A 15,877-nucleotide genomic window follows, 5' to 3' on the forward strand; every position below is an offset into this window, starting at 1 on the left:
AAAAGACATTTTTTTACTAAAAAATGGACATTTTAATTATATTGTCAATGTTTCAAAATATGAAATATAAAAAATTAAATTTTAAATTATGTGTTATTATTTAAAATTACTATTTTCGTATTTTAATTTGTAATTAGATATCTTGAAACCTAATCATATTTTATAATAATAAAATATAATTATAACATCAATTATGCTATGTAAATATAAAATAATCACTTGTGCAGAATAAATCTTAAAATACAAATTTCAAAATACAAAATACACATTAAAAATAAGTTCATATATACTCAAATTTATAGTAGATAATTTGATAGCTAATTTTTTATGTAAACGTAATATTTTTATTATAAAAATTATTATCATGTTATATATATTTCGCCTCCACTATCAAAATTTTTTGGATCTTTCACTAGTTATTATTATTAATGTATTAACTGAATTTTAATGTTTATTATTTATATATTTAAAAATTATATTTAAAAATTATTTATTGGTTTCATAATAAATGATATTTTTAAATTTGAATAATTTATTAATTAGTTTGTACTTTTTTATTTAAAAAAATATTAATATAATGAATAAAAATATAATTAAAAATATTGTTTAAAGAATAATAAAGACAAATAAACCTCTAACCAATTTAAATTTAGAGACAACTACGTCTCTGTCCATTTTTTAACCTTATACGTCAGTAATTTCCGTCGAGTTTTCGCCGAAAAACTGACAAAAGGACCGGATACAGAGTTAGGGACCGTAATAGAACATATTTTTTGTTAAGAATCGTCTTGTCATTTTGAGAAATTGACAGGGACCGAATTGGTATTTACTCGGAAAAGAACCAAAGAAGAAAGGGTGTTAAATGTGATACGCTTTTACTTAACACACGCCTAGGTGGCGTCGTCACGGGAACACGATGAGAGCAAGGATTGGCAGATCCAAAGCAAGTGCTGGCCAGATGTCGTTACATGTGTGGCACGTCAGCTTTCAACAAGGAAGAAAGAAAAAAAAAACAACATAAAAATCGACGCACAACGTGACAAGAGTAAAGGCACACACAAAAAAAAAAAAAAAAAACACAACAAAGCAGGGCCAGATTCAGATTCAGACCTCAGAAAAGCACAAGCAAGACCACGTTACGGGTACTATACTACGAGTCTAAAGTTATCACTAGTGGTTGCCACCTAAGCGCACGCTAGTGTAGTCATCTAACATGTGCGGGTACAACTCTTATTTCATTTTCAGACTTTCACACATCTACCCAACTTTTTTAACCATCTAATAATCCCATCTAATCAAAATCAAAATCAAAATCAAAATCTTTAACAACTGGCACCCTAATTCTGAAGTATGCGAGTTTTCGGAATCATTCAATCGAATAATTGAAGTGACCCCCCTCTCTCCCCTTAAAATACGCCAGTTAAATCAGACAGTTCTCAACCTCCATCAAAGACCAACCACCAAACAATCAGAAGGAATTCTACTAAATTAAAGGAGACATTAACATGAATTAATTATAAGGCGACTGCTTGAACAAAAAGCTAAAATCAAAGATCTCAAAAACCAAACTACACCGAGTTCACATAAATAAAAATAAGCTAAATCCAAATTGAAATTAAAATTATAAAAAAAAAAAAGAAACGAAGAATAAATTTGGGGATGGTGGTGGCAGCTAGCGGAGGCACATTGAAACAGGTTACCAGGTTTTTCCTTTTTTTCTTTTTTTTTTTTCTTTAACAGAGTACCTGAAAATGATGATGACTAAGATGATGTTGTAGTAGTAGGAGGGGATTTTGGTTTTCTGCAGAGGACCATGTGCATCGGTGAGAAAATCCCAGTGTCACCACCTCTGGTCAAATAGTCAGCGGTCTTGAATAGCATCTCGTGAACATCCACGGTACCCTTGGGGGCAATCCCCAGCGCCGCCAGAACAGTGACCACAATGTGGTTCCTCCAGTAAGCGATCCGACCCATCTTGAGCCGGCTCCACCACGGCTGAGCCGGCGGTTTAGCCAGATCCTGCTCCTTAACCACCTCAAACCCTACCTTCCTAGCCGTCTCAGCAATATCAGCGTAGCTCCTAAGCCCAGGCAAAGCGTCACCTCTCTCGATTCCCTGAATGATCTCCACGTGTTCAGGGTTTTCACCTCTATACTTGTCCGTCGTAACCCACTCATAAGAAACGTAGAGTGCGCCAGGTTTCAAAACCCTAAAAATTTGAGCGTACACATCTTCGAGCTTGGGTGCGTGACAAGTGGCTTCTATGGAGTACGCGCCGTCAAAGCTGTTATCAGGGAACGGCATCTCCAAGAAATTGCCGCACACAACTTCGCAGAGAGAGTCCAGCCCGGCCTTCTTGTTATGGATCCTGGCCCGGTTCACCTGGTACTCGTTGATGGTGATGCCCACCACGTTGGCTCTCGAGTGGGCTGCGATGGCACGCATGGGCCCACCTACTCCGCACCCGACGTCCAGTATTCTGTGACCAGGCTTCGCCTGGATGAGATCGACGGCCATCTCCTCGTGGAGGCGCGTGGCGTCACGGTGGGACTTGCCGGGTATTGAAGGGGAGAAATGGAAGGACTGACCCCAACCCCACTCGTAGATGTCAGTTACGAGGTTGTAGAATGTGTCGACGAAGTCTGGAACCTTCTCGGCGGTTTCGATTTCCTTTGGGCGGCGGAAGAAGGACCAGTATTGCTTGTAGTTGTCTTGGACTTTCTCGGCGGATATGGAGCCGCCGGACAGATCGGTGGCGCGCTTGCCCTTCTGCTCGGCGGGGCCCAAAATGCAGACGAACCAGTAGAGGCCGCCGGCGAGAAGTGCTCCGGTACAGAAGAGAGAGAGCGAATCCATTGGGAGAGGGAAGAGAAAGAAAAGGGGCAGAGAATTTCTCAGCCTACTTTACTTTGGAGGCGCTGGATGTGTTAACTAGCTAGTACTCCTCTCTAGTTAAGTGAAGCGAGACCCTTTGTCTTTCTCTCCCACATATTTATTATTATTTTTTTTTTTAATTTTATTATTCATTTCAACCAAATAGATACATCCTCAAAATAATAATCTCACGGAAAAAAAAACACTAATGACAAATTATGTTATCATATATAGAAGAGAAATTTTTCGAATGGGTAATTTTTTTATTAAACCAAATTGTTTTAGCATATCAGATATTTTCTGCGACCTTATTATATTTATTTATTACTTATTAATTTCAAGGGAAAAAAAATCTTCTGTGTCTTTTGTTTTTGTGTCCGTCCACGTGCTTGGCGCGTGAATTCTGGTTTGTTTTGTTTAATCAGATGAACAACCCAACCCCCCATTGTTTAGGCGATGGTGAAGATCTAAGAAATAAATCTTCACATGAAGAAGACAAATCTAATGGTAATAAATAGACATGTGGCTTGGTATGACATATAGCTAAGTTCCCTCGAATACACCATAAAACTTGTCTAATGTACCTGCTGCCGCATGTTAAACCTGTCGCCGCCGAAGTATCACCGAGTTATCGTGTTGGAGATTGCCTCCTCCGGCCATAACGGACATTGGACCCTGAATAATTTGGACGGCACTAGAGCTTGAGTTTAGCAGCTTAAAGGGGGTGTTTTGAGCCGCCAAAAAAATAAGGAACAAGCAATTTCGAACCAATTTAAATTAGCTGAGTGATTAATTCAATCTTTTGTTTAAATAAATGTTCGATGGTCCAATTCCACCATTTCAAAGCAGTAATTATTTGTCTCTCAACAAATTCTTAACTAGAATTTAAATTTACGAACTTGCAGTGGAGGATGTACCACTTTGGGAGCACTAACGACAAACGTGCAGGCTAAGAAAGAGGGAAACTTACAGCGCCGATGGAGTTATTAACGAGATGGCGCCAGGGTCACGGTGGTGGTTTGTGAGTCATTCTTGACTTCTTGTGATGAGAGAGGAGGAAATTAGGACCAAAGAAGATGACATGATCTTCTCTCATCATAAACACATGGCATACATCTTCAGATTAATAGTGTCTTATAGAAAGGACAATTTTTCTTTCTTGATTATAACATCCACTAATTTTCTATTTTTCGTTAATTATCTTATTTAAATGAATAACTTAGTGTCACTATGAATACTTAATTAATAATATATGAATTATAAGATATTATGGGCAAGACAAGAATGTATAATTCAAAAATTCAATTGTCACAAAAAAATTCAAAAATTAAATAAATCTATTAAACTAAAGTTAGCATTTTAACATAGAATCTGGAAGTCCTAAGATGGCCGCCTCGACCACATGTAGAGGTAATTAGATTTAAACTCAAATTAATTACATTAATTATATTTGATAGGTGAATAACAAAAGTTAACTTATAATCAGTTAATAAAAAAAATTGAAAATCAAGTATTTAAAATTCATACAAACTGGTCATTAGTTGATTTTTATTATTTTTAATTTATCCATTATTGATTATTGATTAATAATTTAAGTTCACAAAATTAAAAATTAAAAATTAAAAAAATGCAACAAACGCAGCACAAGGCTTTCTTCTTCTTCTTCTTATTATTATTATTATTATTATTATTATTATTATTTTTTTTTTTTAAAGTTAAGAATAAGACTCAAACTCGCCCGCTCTAAATAAATATGGAAAGACTATATTATTTAAGATATAATTCATTGACATCATTATTATTATTATTATTATTATTATTTCTAGAATCTAAATTATTATTTATTTATTCTTTATTTTTTTTTTATTTATGGGCTAAGTCCATTAACCTTGTCCGGATTCCACAGCTCCATCCATCCATTCTTAGGGATGTCAGTGGAGTGGGTAGGGACGACCGGACGAGTATTTGTCCTATCCAACTTTGTTCCGTCCTCTTTGCACTCTTATACTACCCGCTTCACTCCTATCCGGAGTATTACTCTAACTCGCCCCACCCTTATCCGCTCTTATAAAAAATAAATAATATTTTAATTTTTATATATTCTTATATAAATTAAGATAAAAATTTAAAATTTATATTTAAATTAAAATACAAACATAAGATTTATATAATGTCAAATAACTTGAAATTAAAAAAAGTTAATAATTGATCATTACAAATTTAACACTATAATAAAAAAAAAATCGCATCATTAAATATAAGAGAATTTTCAATTTTTATTCTTGATCACTTTTCACATCTTCATCATCACTAAAGGTTTGAAGGTCAAAATTTAAACTTAAAAATAAAAAAAAGATAGCAATTAATTGTCACCAAATTAAGAAGTTCTATTTCAAAAATAAAACATAATACTCTACATCAAAAACTTATTGTAAGATTGATAATACATACTAGAGATGAGTCGCCAATGTGCAAAACGGGCAGCGTAGCGTCCCCATGAAGACTGTAGTTGCCGTTGCGCTTGATTCATCCTCTTCTCTGTTCATTTCAAGCCTTTAAAAAATGAAATATTATCTAAACCTTCAATTGAATAATACCAATATAGAAACCAATTCAATTAGACACATTTTATGGATTCCCTACTTTGTAGACTAGTTTATTGGCTTTACCGTTTCAATAACTTGGCGTCAACTTTGGCAAATGCTTCCTCTAATACTTCTTCAATGGCTTTGAAATCTTTCTCAACCAATATTAACCCACCTTGTAAGGGTTCAAGACACTCCTTGTAGAATTTCTCCCTATAATTTGTACTTGGCACATCAAATCAACAAATCAGATTATGTAAAGAATAATAATTCAACTCATTACATATCCTTAAATTAATTAATATTGTGTATCCTATGAAAATAATTAACAATGTGTATTAACATAGAACGTGCTTGAGAAACTCAACAAAAACACTCCTAATATTAGCTTTATTATCACTTTTAACAGGATTTGATTCTTCTAAATTTAAAACATTATTATCGTTGCTTGTGGAGTTTCTACAATCAAACACATTAATATATTAAATTATCATATATTATATATATGTCCTTATAATCACTAAACATGACAAAATAGTGAAAAACATACCTATCACAAGTATTGCACATTGTACTCACCTATCAACTCAATTCATTTTCATTTTTTGAACATTGTCAAATTTAATTGTATGATTTTGGGCATGCTTGCCTTAGGTTTTAGTTTGATATCATTTCATTTCTGGATATGGTTGACTATTTATTCATCGGTTATTATTAGAAGGTTTGTGAAATCACCGAAATAAATTTGAAACATTTTAATAGTAGCCAAATTAAATTGATAACGGTATGCACACAAGGATAATTAATTAAAAATCATCTTTACCATAAGACTAGTTTCAAGGCAAAATCATGAAATGCTATATGTACACTTAATTCAATTGTGTTCACACGATAAACATGTAAGCATATTTTTTTGAATAATAACTGATAAATCATATTTTTTTGGTATAGGTTGTTGTTCATTATTTGTCAAAATTTTTAGTTCAATTTTTTTTATAGTTATTTCAAACTGAGCTTCCTGTATTTTTTGCAGAGATGGTAGAGCATGCTTGTGTGATGGCAAATCTACAAAGACAGAGGGGCTCAGAGGCTTACAGACGGTCAGAGACAGAGAAAAAAGGCTCCGGTGACAGGCTCACATGCAATGGCGACGATCAATCTCACAACGACGACGACTAAGCGATGAATCTGTGGAAGAACAAGAGAAGAAATTATATCTTGCAATGATGGAAAGATAGAGAGCGCGAGAGAGCAAGAGAGAGAGGAACTTACGGAGTTGTGTGAGCTGAGCAGCGACAGCGAGGAGCAGCGGGACTAAGCGGTGATGCCAAGGAGTTGTGGCGATGGCAACGAGCTGCGGCGACGGCGCAATGGCGGAAAGGGATGAGAGGCTGAGCTAAGCTACAAGGAGCTTTGGTTCTATGAGGAAGAAGAAGATGACTTAGGAGTTGGGGTCTGATGGTTGGTGGAGGCACTTAAAAACCCTAATCTCTAAAAACATGTATATATTATGTACTCCGAGGCGGGTACGAGCGAGTTTACCCTGACCTCGACTCCACCCCGTCCCAACCTGGTAGATGCGGGTCGGGTACCCGTGGGTTCGGGTATTCCTGCTGCCACCCTTATCTATTCCCAGATCCCCATCGTTACTTATAATTCTTTATTTTTTCATCGCACAGAGAAAGCTCTCCATGGTCGTTGTTGTAGGACTCTTCCCAACGGAATCTCCCATGTTCTTTGAATCTGGAATAAATGAAGATGATGGTGCATTTTTCGATCAAATCTCTCCATTGGCGGTGTCCTCAAGGAAGCTCCGCCGTAGAGGATTGAGAGAACGAGCTCTCCACACAACCTTTTCTCCGCCAGTACTTTAAATTCCGATAATACTTCCTTCGGTCCTTGCTTCTTCGGCTATTGTTGTTTCTATTTTGCTGCTCATATCTTCATCAACGGTTATCTCTGTAACACCCTAATTAGCCTAAGCTTTACCTCGTATCGTAAAGTAAAGGTTAATCAAAGGTTACGACAGTTCTAAACTCATACATATAATATATATAGAAGAAAATAATATAATCTAGAAGCCCGATGAATGATATAGCTCAAACACAGGATTTGAAAAGCGCAAAACGTACTAACAAAACTACTAACTTAAAGCACAAGATATAGATAAGATATAGCAAAAGACAATAGTATAATATCATAAGAATCTAGCAACGGCTCGCGGAGTTTAAGCCAGCTAGTCATATACAGACTATACAGAAACCAGACAGTAAAATCAGCTTATACAGTTTTTCTCTCTCAATACAAGCCTCTAGGAAAAAACAAAATACAAAAGTGAGAGATGTATAACAAAATAAATAAAAAAGACTCCAAGAGTAACAGGATCCTCCGCTTCTGTCACCATCCAAACAACTCACCGAGGTAGGTTGCGACCTGCATCTGAAAAACACAACAGAAATATGGTATGAGAACCGGAGATTCTTAGTATGGTAACAGTGTCCAGCGATGTAGGATATAAGACCCCGGGACGCCAAAGGCAATCCTAGACTTTATATCCATCACAAGATTCATCTTAGGCATACTAAAACAATAAAGTATATATATAGATCTTAACATAAATAAACAGGGTAAACTATCTTAGGGGATTTTTATTCTAACCAAACGCCGCTGTCCCGCAGCCTTCACCAACTGATCCTCCATGCGATCCCATCGCCACCGCCTTCCGAACCTCCTCAATCCCAGTAAAAATCACAATTAATTACAATGCAAGTAAAACACAAGTAGAAGCATATAAGGCAAGTAGTTCAAGTAAGCCAATAGGCATATTATACAAATAGGCAAACCATTACAAGTAGTCAAAGCATACAAACAGATAGAAGATACACATGATGAATGCCTGCCTATTGGCTGTGATATCACATTGTCGGTTCAACTGCCAACCCGACACATCTCCATGGAGATGTCGCCCTTCGGAATCATCATTGGGAACCCCCGAGATATAGTGCTCGGATCATTGTCCAGGGTTTTGTGCCTGCACACTCTTGCCACAGATCTCACATCTCAATGTAAGCAGGATTTAACCACCGTTCTTACGCCGCCGCCGCTACCTCGATAGGCAGGATCCAACCCCCGTCCCTGCTGGGCGCATAGCGTCTCATCATTTCTCAGTATAAAACAGTAGTTCAATGATTTTTCAGAAAACATTTTCAATACATCAATGATTCATCATTGCATATTCGAGTCCTCGACTTATCTCCCCATGGTGACACACTCGGTCGAATGAACCTCTTGTTCAGAAACTCTTCCAACTGAGTCTTTAACTCTGCCAGCTCTATCGGAGCCTTTCTATATGGCGCAATCGACACTGGTCTGGCTTCCGGCACCAATTCAATCGTAAATTCAATTTTCCTCTGAGGTGGGAACTCAGGAATATCTTTCGAAAACACCTCCGGAAAGTCTCTAACTACCGAAATTTGATCTAGTTCCTGATTATCACCTAACGTGTTTGCAGCCAACAGAATATAACCCTGAAACTCTTTCCCACTACAGTACACCATCACAGAGTTCAGGTAATAACGTTCAGCTATCACTGCTCGATTTTTTCCTTCCGACATAAACTGAATTGGCCTCAAAGCAATTCAACAAAACTCGGTTCTTCGACAACCAATCAAACCCCAAAATTATCTCCAATCCAACCATTGGTAAACAGATCAAATCATGCACAAAGTTTCTACCCTCAAGCTTGAAACCTACTTGTCTACAACCTGACCTAATCATAACTGTCTGATGAGGAGTATGTCCATGCAAATCAAATGCTAACTCTGATACTTTCAAGCCTAGTTCCTCAACTTTAGCAAATGAAATAAACGAATGCGAAGCTTCAGTATCATACAATGCAATTAAGGTCTTATCACCAACTAAACATATACCTCTCATCAAATGATCCGCCTTAGAAGCATCCTTGGCATTCATAGCAAAGACTCGACCTTGATGCTGACTCTGGTCCGCGTTCGGGTTCTTCCCACGAGTGCAATCCCTCGTAATGTGGCCAGGAAATCCACAGTTGAAACAACCACCTAAACCAATCTTGCACGAGTCATACAGGTGAAAACGTCCACAACGCACACAAGTCAAATCCGGAGAAATCTTACTCTGGTTTTCTCTCCCTTTGCCACGCTGAAACTAATCTTGAGTGTTCTTTCTGAAGCCTCCTTGACCTTGAGGCGCATATCCTTCTCTCTTGAAACTTTGACCCCTCGGATGGAAATACTTGCCATGTCCCTTACTAGTATTCCCTCCATGAGTATCCTTGGACGCTGCTACTGTCTTGGCATACTCTTCCATCACCCTTGCCTTATTTACCAAATCGGAGAAGGTACGAATCTCCATAGGAGCCACAGAAGTCATAATGTTGTCCTTCAACCCCTCTGATTCTTTATACATTTCCAGCTTTCATAGGTCTCCGGAGCACCCTGACATACCCTAGAAAACCTACAAAGCTCCTCAAACTTGCTTGTATAGTCTGCCACTGACAAGGAACCTTGCTTCAGCTGCATCAGTTCCATCTCCCTCGCTTCCCTTGCAGACTCAGGAAAGTAATTCTTGTAGAAGGCCTTCTGGAATACATCCCAAGGGACATCAGCGTTCTGAAGCTGTAGCAAACGGCACTCTGCTTGCCACAAGTGCTGGGCCTCTCTTGCCAGCTGATAAGCAGCAAATTCAACATATTGATTATTCAGAACGTGCTACGCCTGTAAAGCACGCTCCATGACCTGAAACAGTTATCTGCTTCAGTAGAATTAGTTGATCCTCAAAAAATTGGCAGATGAACCTTGAGAAAATTCACCAAGGTCATCGGGGCACCTCCCGCATTATCTCCATTTCCCTCAGCATTATCATTCACATTCCCTTCACCATTTCCGTTGCCATTTCCGGCCGGTTGGCCTAACCTCTGCACAGCTTGCAGAGTCGCAGCAGCATTAGCCTCCACAGTATTCGCAAGGTTTGCCATGGCCGCCATGAATTCGACATGGTTGTCCGCCGGTTGTACATTCCTACTCTCTCGTGAACGTGCTCGACCTCGTCTTTGAGTGGCCATTAGGGTTCCTGCCTACACCAAATAATCAATATCAAGGTAATTAGTCTCAATATCAAAAGCCTAGTGCTTCAATTATCCTAAACAGGTACTCACAAACAAGCATGCTATTCAATATCAGACAGATAACCTAATAGCATCAAAGAAAAGACATACAAAGTATGTAATGAAGCACAATTGGTCCATCCCTCAGGCTCACAAGAACGAACTACTCTGATACCACTAAATGTAACACGCTAATTAGCCTAAGCTTTACCTCGCGTCGTAAAGCAAAGGTTAATCAAAGGTTACGACAGTTCTAAGCTCATACATATAATATATAGAAGAAAATAATATAATCTATAAGCTCGATGAAGGATATAGCTCAAAAATAGGATTTGAAAAGCGCAAAACGTACTAACAAAACTACTAACTTAAAGCACAAGATATAGATAAGATATAGCAAAAGACAATAGTATAATATCATAAGAATCTAGCCAGTGCTCGCGGAGTTTAAGCCGGCTAGTCATATACAGAAACCAGACAGTAAAATCAGCTTATACATTTTTTCTCTCTCAATACAAGCCTCTAGGAAAAAATAAAATACAAAAGTGAGAGATGTATAACAAAATAAATAAAAAAGACTCCAAGAGTAACAGGATCCTCCGCTTCTGTCACCATCCAAACAACTCACCGAGGTGGGTTGTGACCTACATCTGAAAAAAACACAACAGAAAATATGGTATGAGAACCGGAGATTTTCAGTATGGTAACAGTGCCCAGTGATGTAGGATATAAGACCCCGGGACACCAAAGGCAATCCTAGACTTCATATCCATCACAAGATTCATCTTAGGCATACTAAAACAATAAAGCATATATATATATATATATATATATATATATATATATATATATATATATATATATATATATCTTAACATAAATAAATAGGGTAATCTATCTTAGGGGATTTCTATTCTAACCAAACATTGCTGTCCCACAGCCTTCACCAACCGATCCTCCATGCGATCCCATCGCCACCGCCTTCTGAACCTCCTGAATCCCAGTAGAAATCACAATTAATTACAATGCAAGTAAAACACAAGTAGAAGCATATAAGGCAAGTAGTTCAAGTAAGCAAATAGGCATGTTATACAAATAGGCAAACCATTACAAGTAGTCAAAGCATACAAATAGATAGAAGATGCATATGATGAATGCTTGCCCTATGGGCTGTGATATCATATTGTCGGTTCAACTGCCAACCCGACACATCTCCATGGAGATGTCGCCCTTCGGAATCATCATTGGGAACCCCCGAGATATAGTGCTCGGATCACTGTCCAGGGTTTTGTGCCTGCACACTCTATTGATCCGAAGGGATGTGAGTGGAATACTCTTAACCACCGTCCTTACGCCGCTGTCGCTACCTCGACAGGTGGGATCCAACCGCCGTCCCTGCCGGGTGCATAGCGTCTCATCATTTCTCAGTATAAAATAGTAGTTCAATGGTTTTTCAGAAAACATTTTCAATACATCAATGATTCATCATTGCATATTCGAGTCCTCGACTCATCTCAACCACTATAAATCAACATTTCTGTTCCGAGTCCTCGACTCATCTCAACTTCTGTCAATCCACATTTTAGTTCCGAACTCAATAGTTCATAGTTCTCATTTCACATACCAATCATTCTTCACACGCCATCAAACCCATCCTTAGTACATCAGAAACCTAAGCCTCCATTTTCTAATTTTTCATAATAATCATCAACTAAACTCTTAGGTTATTTCCCATGTTCTCATGCCCAAAATTAAGCCCAAAAGCCTTAAAATGGTGTCACAAAAGCTTATAATCTTGTTGGGAAGGTAAAATAGTTGGAAACAAAGTTTAAATTTGAGGAACAGGGTGTGTGCGTATGCACAGGGGTGTGCGCGCGCATGCCCAAGAGATTTTTAAACCCTGTATGTACGCATAGAGGTGTGCGTATGCAAGAGTACCAAAATTCACAATGTCTGTTCGCTCGCACAACCTGTGCTAGTGCCCTCAACATACTGACCTTCCCAACGTGTGCGTGCACACAGGGCTGTGCGTACGCACAGGTTGCAAATCCTCATTGGCGTGTGCGTGCACAAGATGTGCTAGCGCTCCAAACAGTTTGCCTTCCTCTGTGTATGCGTACGCACAGGTCTGTGCGTGCACACAAATGTAAAATTTTGCAGAGGTGTGTGTGCGCACAGGGCTGTGCGTGCGCACATACCAGAAATCATAAAATTCTGCAACTTTGTAGAATTTCAGATTTTGACACCAATCTTTGAATGATCATAACTTCCTCTACAAAAATCCAAATCTTACAATCTTTATATCAATTTAATGAGTTTTCAATAAACTTTAATTCTCAACAAGTTGCAACAATTTTTGAAAATTGAGGCATAAGTTATGATCAATCAAAGTTCGCCAAAAACTAATTTTTACCAAAAGTTCATAATTTTCTCAATTTCTTATCATACACAATCAAAACCATAGCAAACCATTCCAAACTCCATTTTTTTTTATCAAAATCAACCCTTTGTGTCATATTACACCAATCTTACCACATTTCCTTCACATTTTATTATTCTCAACCTCAACATCAACTATATAACATTTATGATCAATCCACATTCAAATTTACCATCCACATTACTATTTCATCAACCTTAACATCACATCTATCATAACAAACCACTTTTCCAATCCACACAATCATTCAACATCATCATATCATATCAATCATCATAATTGAACTCAAAATTTATTAACTCATCATAAACCATCATACATCAACATTCAATGACTCATCAACCATTTTAATTCAATCCTATCCTATAGATCACTAGCCTAAATGTCCATGAATATTATATACTACATAGAGGAAATCGAAACCATACCGTGGCCGATTCCCAATATGTCTTTAACCCCAAATTGAGCACAAGCAGACTCTCAACCACAATCCAAGCTTTAAATTCCACTTCAACAAGCACCAACAAGTTCTAATAGCTCTTAAACTCACAATTATTCAAGCTATATATACATAAATCATCATAAATCAACCTAGGGCTCAATATAAACATAATCTCACAAGGGTTTAATGCCTCTTACCTTGTCCAACAGTTTTGGTAGCCAAAATCCAACGCTAAGCAAGGATTAGAGTGAACCTAAACACCTAAAAATCACAAAACCTCACTTAATCAAAAGCCCTAAACTTGAAATTTTGAAGAGAAGAACTGAGAGGGACTCGAGCTTTTCTTACCAGTTTCTTGGATGGGTTTTGTAGAACTCTTCACAAGGAACGCGTAGCCACAAACGATGCAGCGATCGGAGCTCCGTAGCTCAAGATATGAGCATGAGAAGATGGTGATGAATAATAACTATGGGGGTTTCTCTTCTTCCCCTTTTCAGCTGTGTTTTGGTGTGTTTAATTGTTGATGGGTTCACTTATGAACCTATATATATTTTAATATTATCCTTAATAAACAGCAGTTATTATTATCATTTTTAAACCACTTGTCAACTTTTCTTTCCATGTATGATCTATAGTTATTTCAAATAAAAAAAAAACTTCCACCTATTTTACTTTGCAATCAATCTGTCATAATAACAACTCATTTTCTTCTACTTTATTTTTATATATACATTCCTTATTTCAAATTAAAAAATTTTTCACCAATTTTCTTTTCTTCTTCAAAATACATATTATGAAAATTCACTCCTCTATGCCTTTCTTACACTTAATCCTATTAGTCTCACGTTAAAAAGAAGTTTTTATAATCTCCTATAACTAACTTGCATCAACATTTTCATTATTTTTTTGTCTTCTATCTCTTGGGTCACATAAGTTTTAATTTATTTTTTTTCTGTCAGTCTTATGTTTTTATCTAACCATTAATTTTTTATAGAAAGTAGAACTCTATGTCTGTTATTCAAGGTTGTTGATTACAAAGTTAAAATTTTAAAATATATTTAGTTTCAACTATTGCAGCCATCTGATCAACAAGTGGTTTGAGAAAATAGATTTAAATTTGGATAACTAACTTTGATGGAAAAGTATTGGGTAAGTCATTTGTAACACCCTAGCTATCAGAATGTCACGCTTCCGCCCGCGCTATTCTAATAGATCGGGTATTACGACGACTCTTAATATATTTAATACTAAAATAGGAGCCTATTTAAAACATAAATACGGACATACGAAACAGATACAATACTTACAAATCATATACATACATACATACTTAGTATAATTTACAAGCCTTGCATATCAAAATTCCTATTCCTCTTACAAAAAAATTGTAAAGATAAGAGCGAGGGAAAAAGTTACTAATACAACACAATCTTTTTAACAGAAACGAAATAAATAAACTCTTTCGAACTTCGTCATCCATATCCCGAAAGGAAAAAACCTATAGGGGAGTGAGAACATCGTCCTCACTTGTTCTCATTATAGGGTTAGAGAATTGCTATAATGAGATACGTAAAATAAAACTATTTTTAAAGTACAGTGATTAATGCCCGCCTTATGTATCTTTTCAAAAACCAAATATTTACATTCAAAAGTTCGAAATCTTTTTTAAAAGAGAAATCTGTTAATTCTTCAAAAATTCAAAACCTTTTCCTTTTGTATCAATATTAAAATATTTCATAGACAGTATGAATGGCCAATCTGTTCCAAGCATAGGTTCATTAAGTCTATGCTGAACCAGTTTGATTTTTCATAATTTACTAAACCGAAATCACAACTTAATCAACATCTAATTCACTACAATCCATTCAATTTCAGTCACAAACACAAGTAGAAAAGTTCAAACACAATCAAGGCAGTTACATCAAGTAGGGCAATTAGCAATTAAACATAATTATTCACATAGGCAAATCAATTATAATATGCACACCCAAACAATGTCACATATATGCATATGATGAATGCCTGCCCTAGGGCTGATGAGTCCCATATGTCAATTATTAAGCCAACCCGACAAGTCCGGCTGCTAAACCCTGGACTGTCCCTCGAAGCGCATCTCCACGAATCTATGCATAGCTTTTTCTCATTCATATATAAATTTTGCTCATTGGGGGAATCCTTCCCAGGAATTTATACATGCCTGGTCACCCTTGCAACGTAGGGTCAACAGAGTATCGAGTCTCAACCTGGAGCACGTGGTGGCAAGCCACTGCTCTTTATCCAGGGAAACTCATACCCAGATAAAAGAAGTGCATAAGCCTCATTACCATTCTATTCATTCATAATCATTCATTCATAATTATTTCCGCACTTTCTTAACAATCCATATCAAGTCAAAT

At 36.9% G+C, this 15,877-nt stretch overlaps 2 protein-coding genes across 3 annotated transcripts; both read right to left on the minus strand.

Moving 5' to 3' along the window:
* Window positions 1-620: 620 nt before the first annotated feature.
* LOC107609799 (24-methylenesterol C-methyltransferase 2) lies at window positions 621-3,976 on the minus strand. Of its 2 annotated transcripts, none has more exons than XM_016311828.3 (2): window positions 1,746-3,461; window positions 621-984 (listed from the first exon to the last, which is right to left on the minus strand). In XM_016311828.3, the coding sequence occupies exon 1, from the start codon at window positions 2,854-2,856 to the stop codon at window positions 1,762-1,764; it is 1,095 nt and encodes a 364-aa protein (XP_016167314.1). In that variant the 5' UTR covers window positions 2,857-3,461; the 3' UTR covers window positions 621-984; window positions 1,746-1,761. The 2 variants fall into 2 exon arrangements, with proteins under 2 accessions (XP_016167314.1, XP_088349179.1); XM_088493053.1 differs by lacking the exon at window positions 621-984 and adding an exon at window positions 3,845-3,976 and having other exon boundaries at window positions 1,507-3,549.
* Window positions 3,977-9,038: 5,062 nt separating this feature from the next.
* On the minus strand, window positions 9,039-9,866 carry LOC148553818 (uncharacterized). Its single transcript, XM_088494892.1, has 2 exons — window positions 9,677-9,866; window positions 9,039-9,535 (listed from the first exon to the last, which is right to left on the minus strand). Exons 1-2 carry the CDS (start codon window positions 9,864-9,866, stop codon window positions 9,039-9,041), a joined length of 687 nt encoding a protein of 228 aa, XP_088351018.1.
* Between the last annotated feature and the right edge of the window lie 6,011 nt (window positions 9,867-15,877).

Source organism: Arachis ipaensis, chromosome B7 (assembly GCF_059453495.1).
Source record: "Arachis ipaensis isolate K30076 ecotype BB chromosome B7, ASM5945349v1, whole genome shotgun sequence".
NCBI lineage: Eukaryota > Viridiplantae > Streptophyta > Magnoliopsida > Fabales > Fabaceae > Arachis > Arachis ipaensis.

Bases quoted from the DNA above. Each gene is read 5' to 3' on its own strand.
- LOC148553818 (XM_088494892.1), bottom strand. From the start codon at position 9,866: ATGACTTCTGTGGCTCCTATGGAGATTCGTACCTTCTCCGATTTGGTA. The intron at 9,536-9,676 runs GTCAAGGAGGCT...AGATTGGTTTAG, and splicing joins AGAAGGATATGCGCCTCAAG to GTGGTTGTTTCAACTGTGGA.
- LOC107609799 (XM_016311828.3), bottom strand. From the start codon at position 2,856: ATGGATTCGCTCTCTCTCTTCTGTACCGGAGCACTTCTCGCCGGCGGC.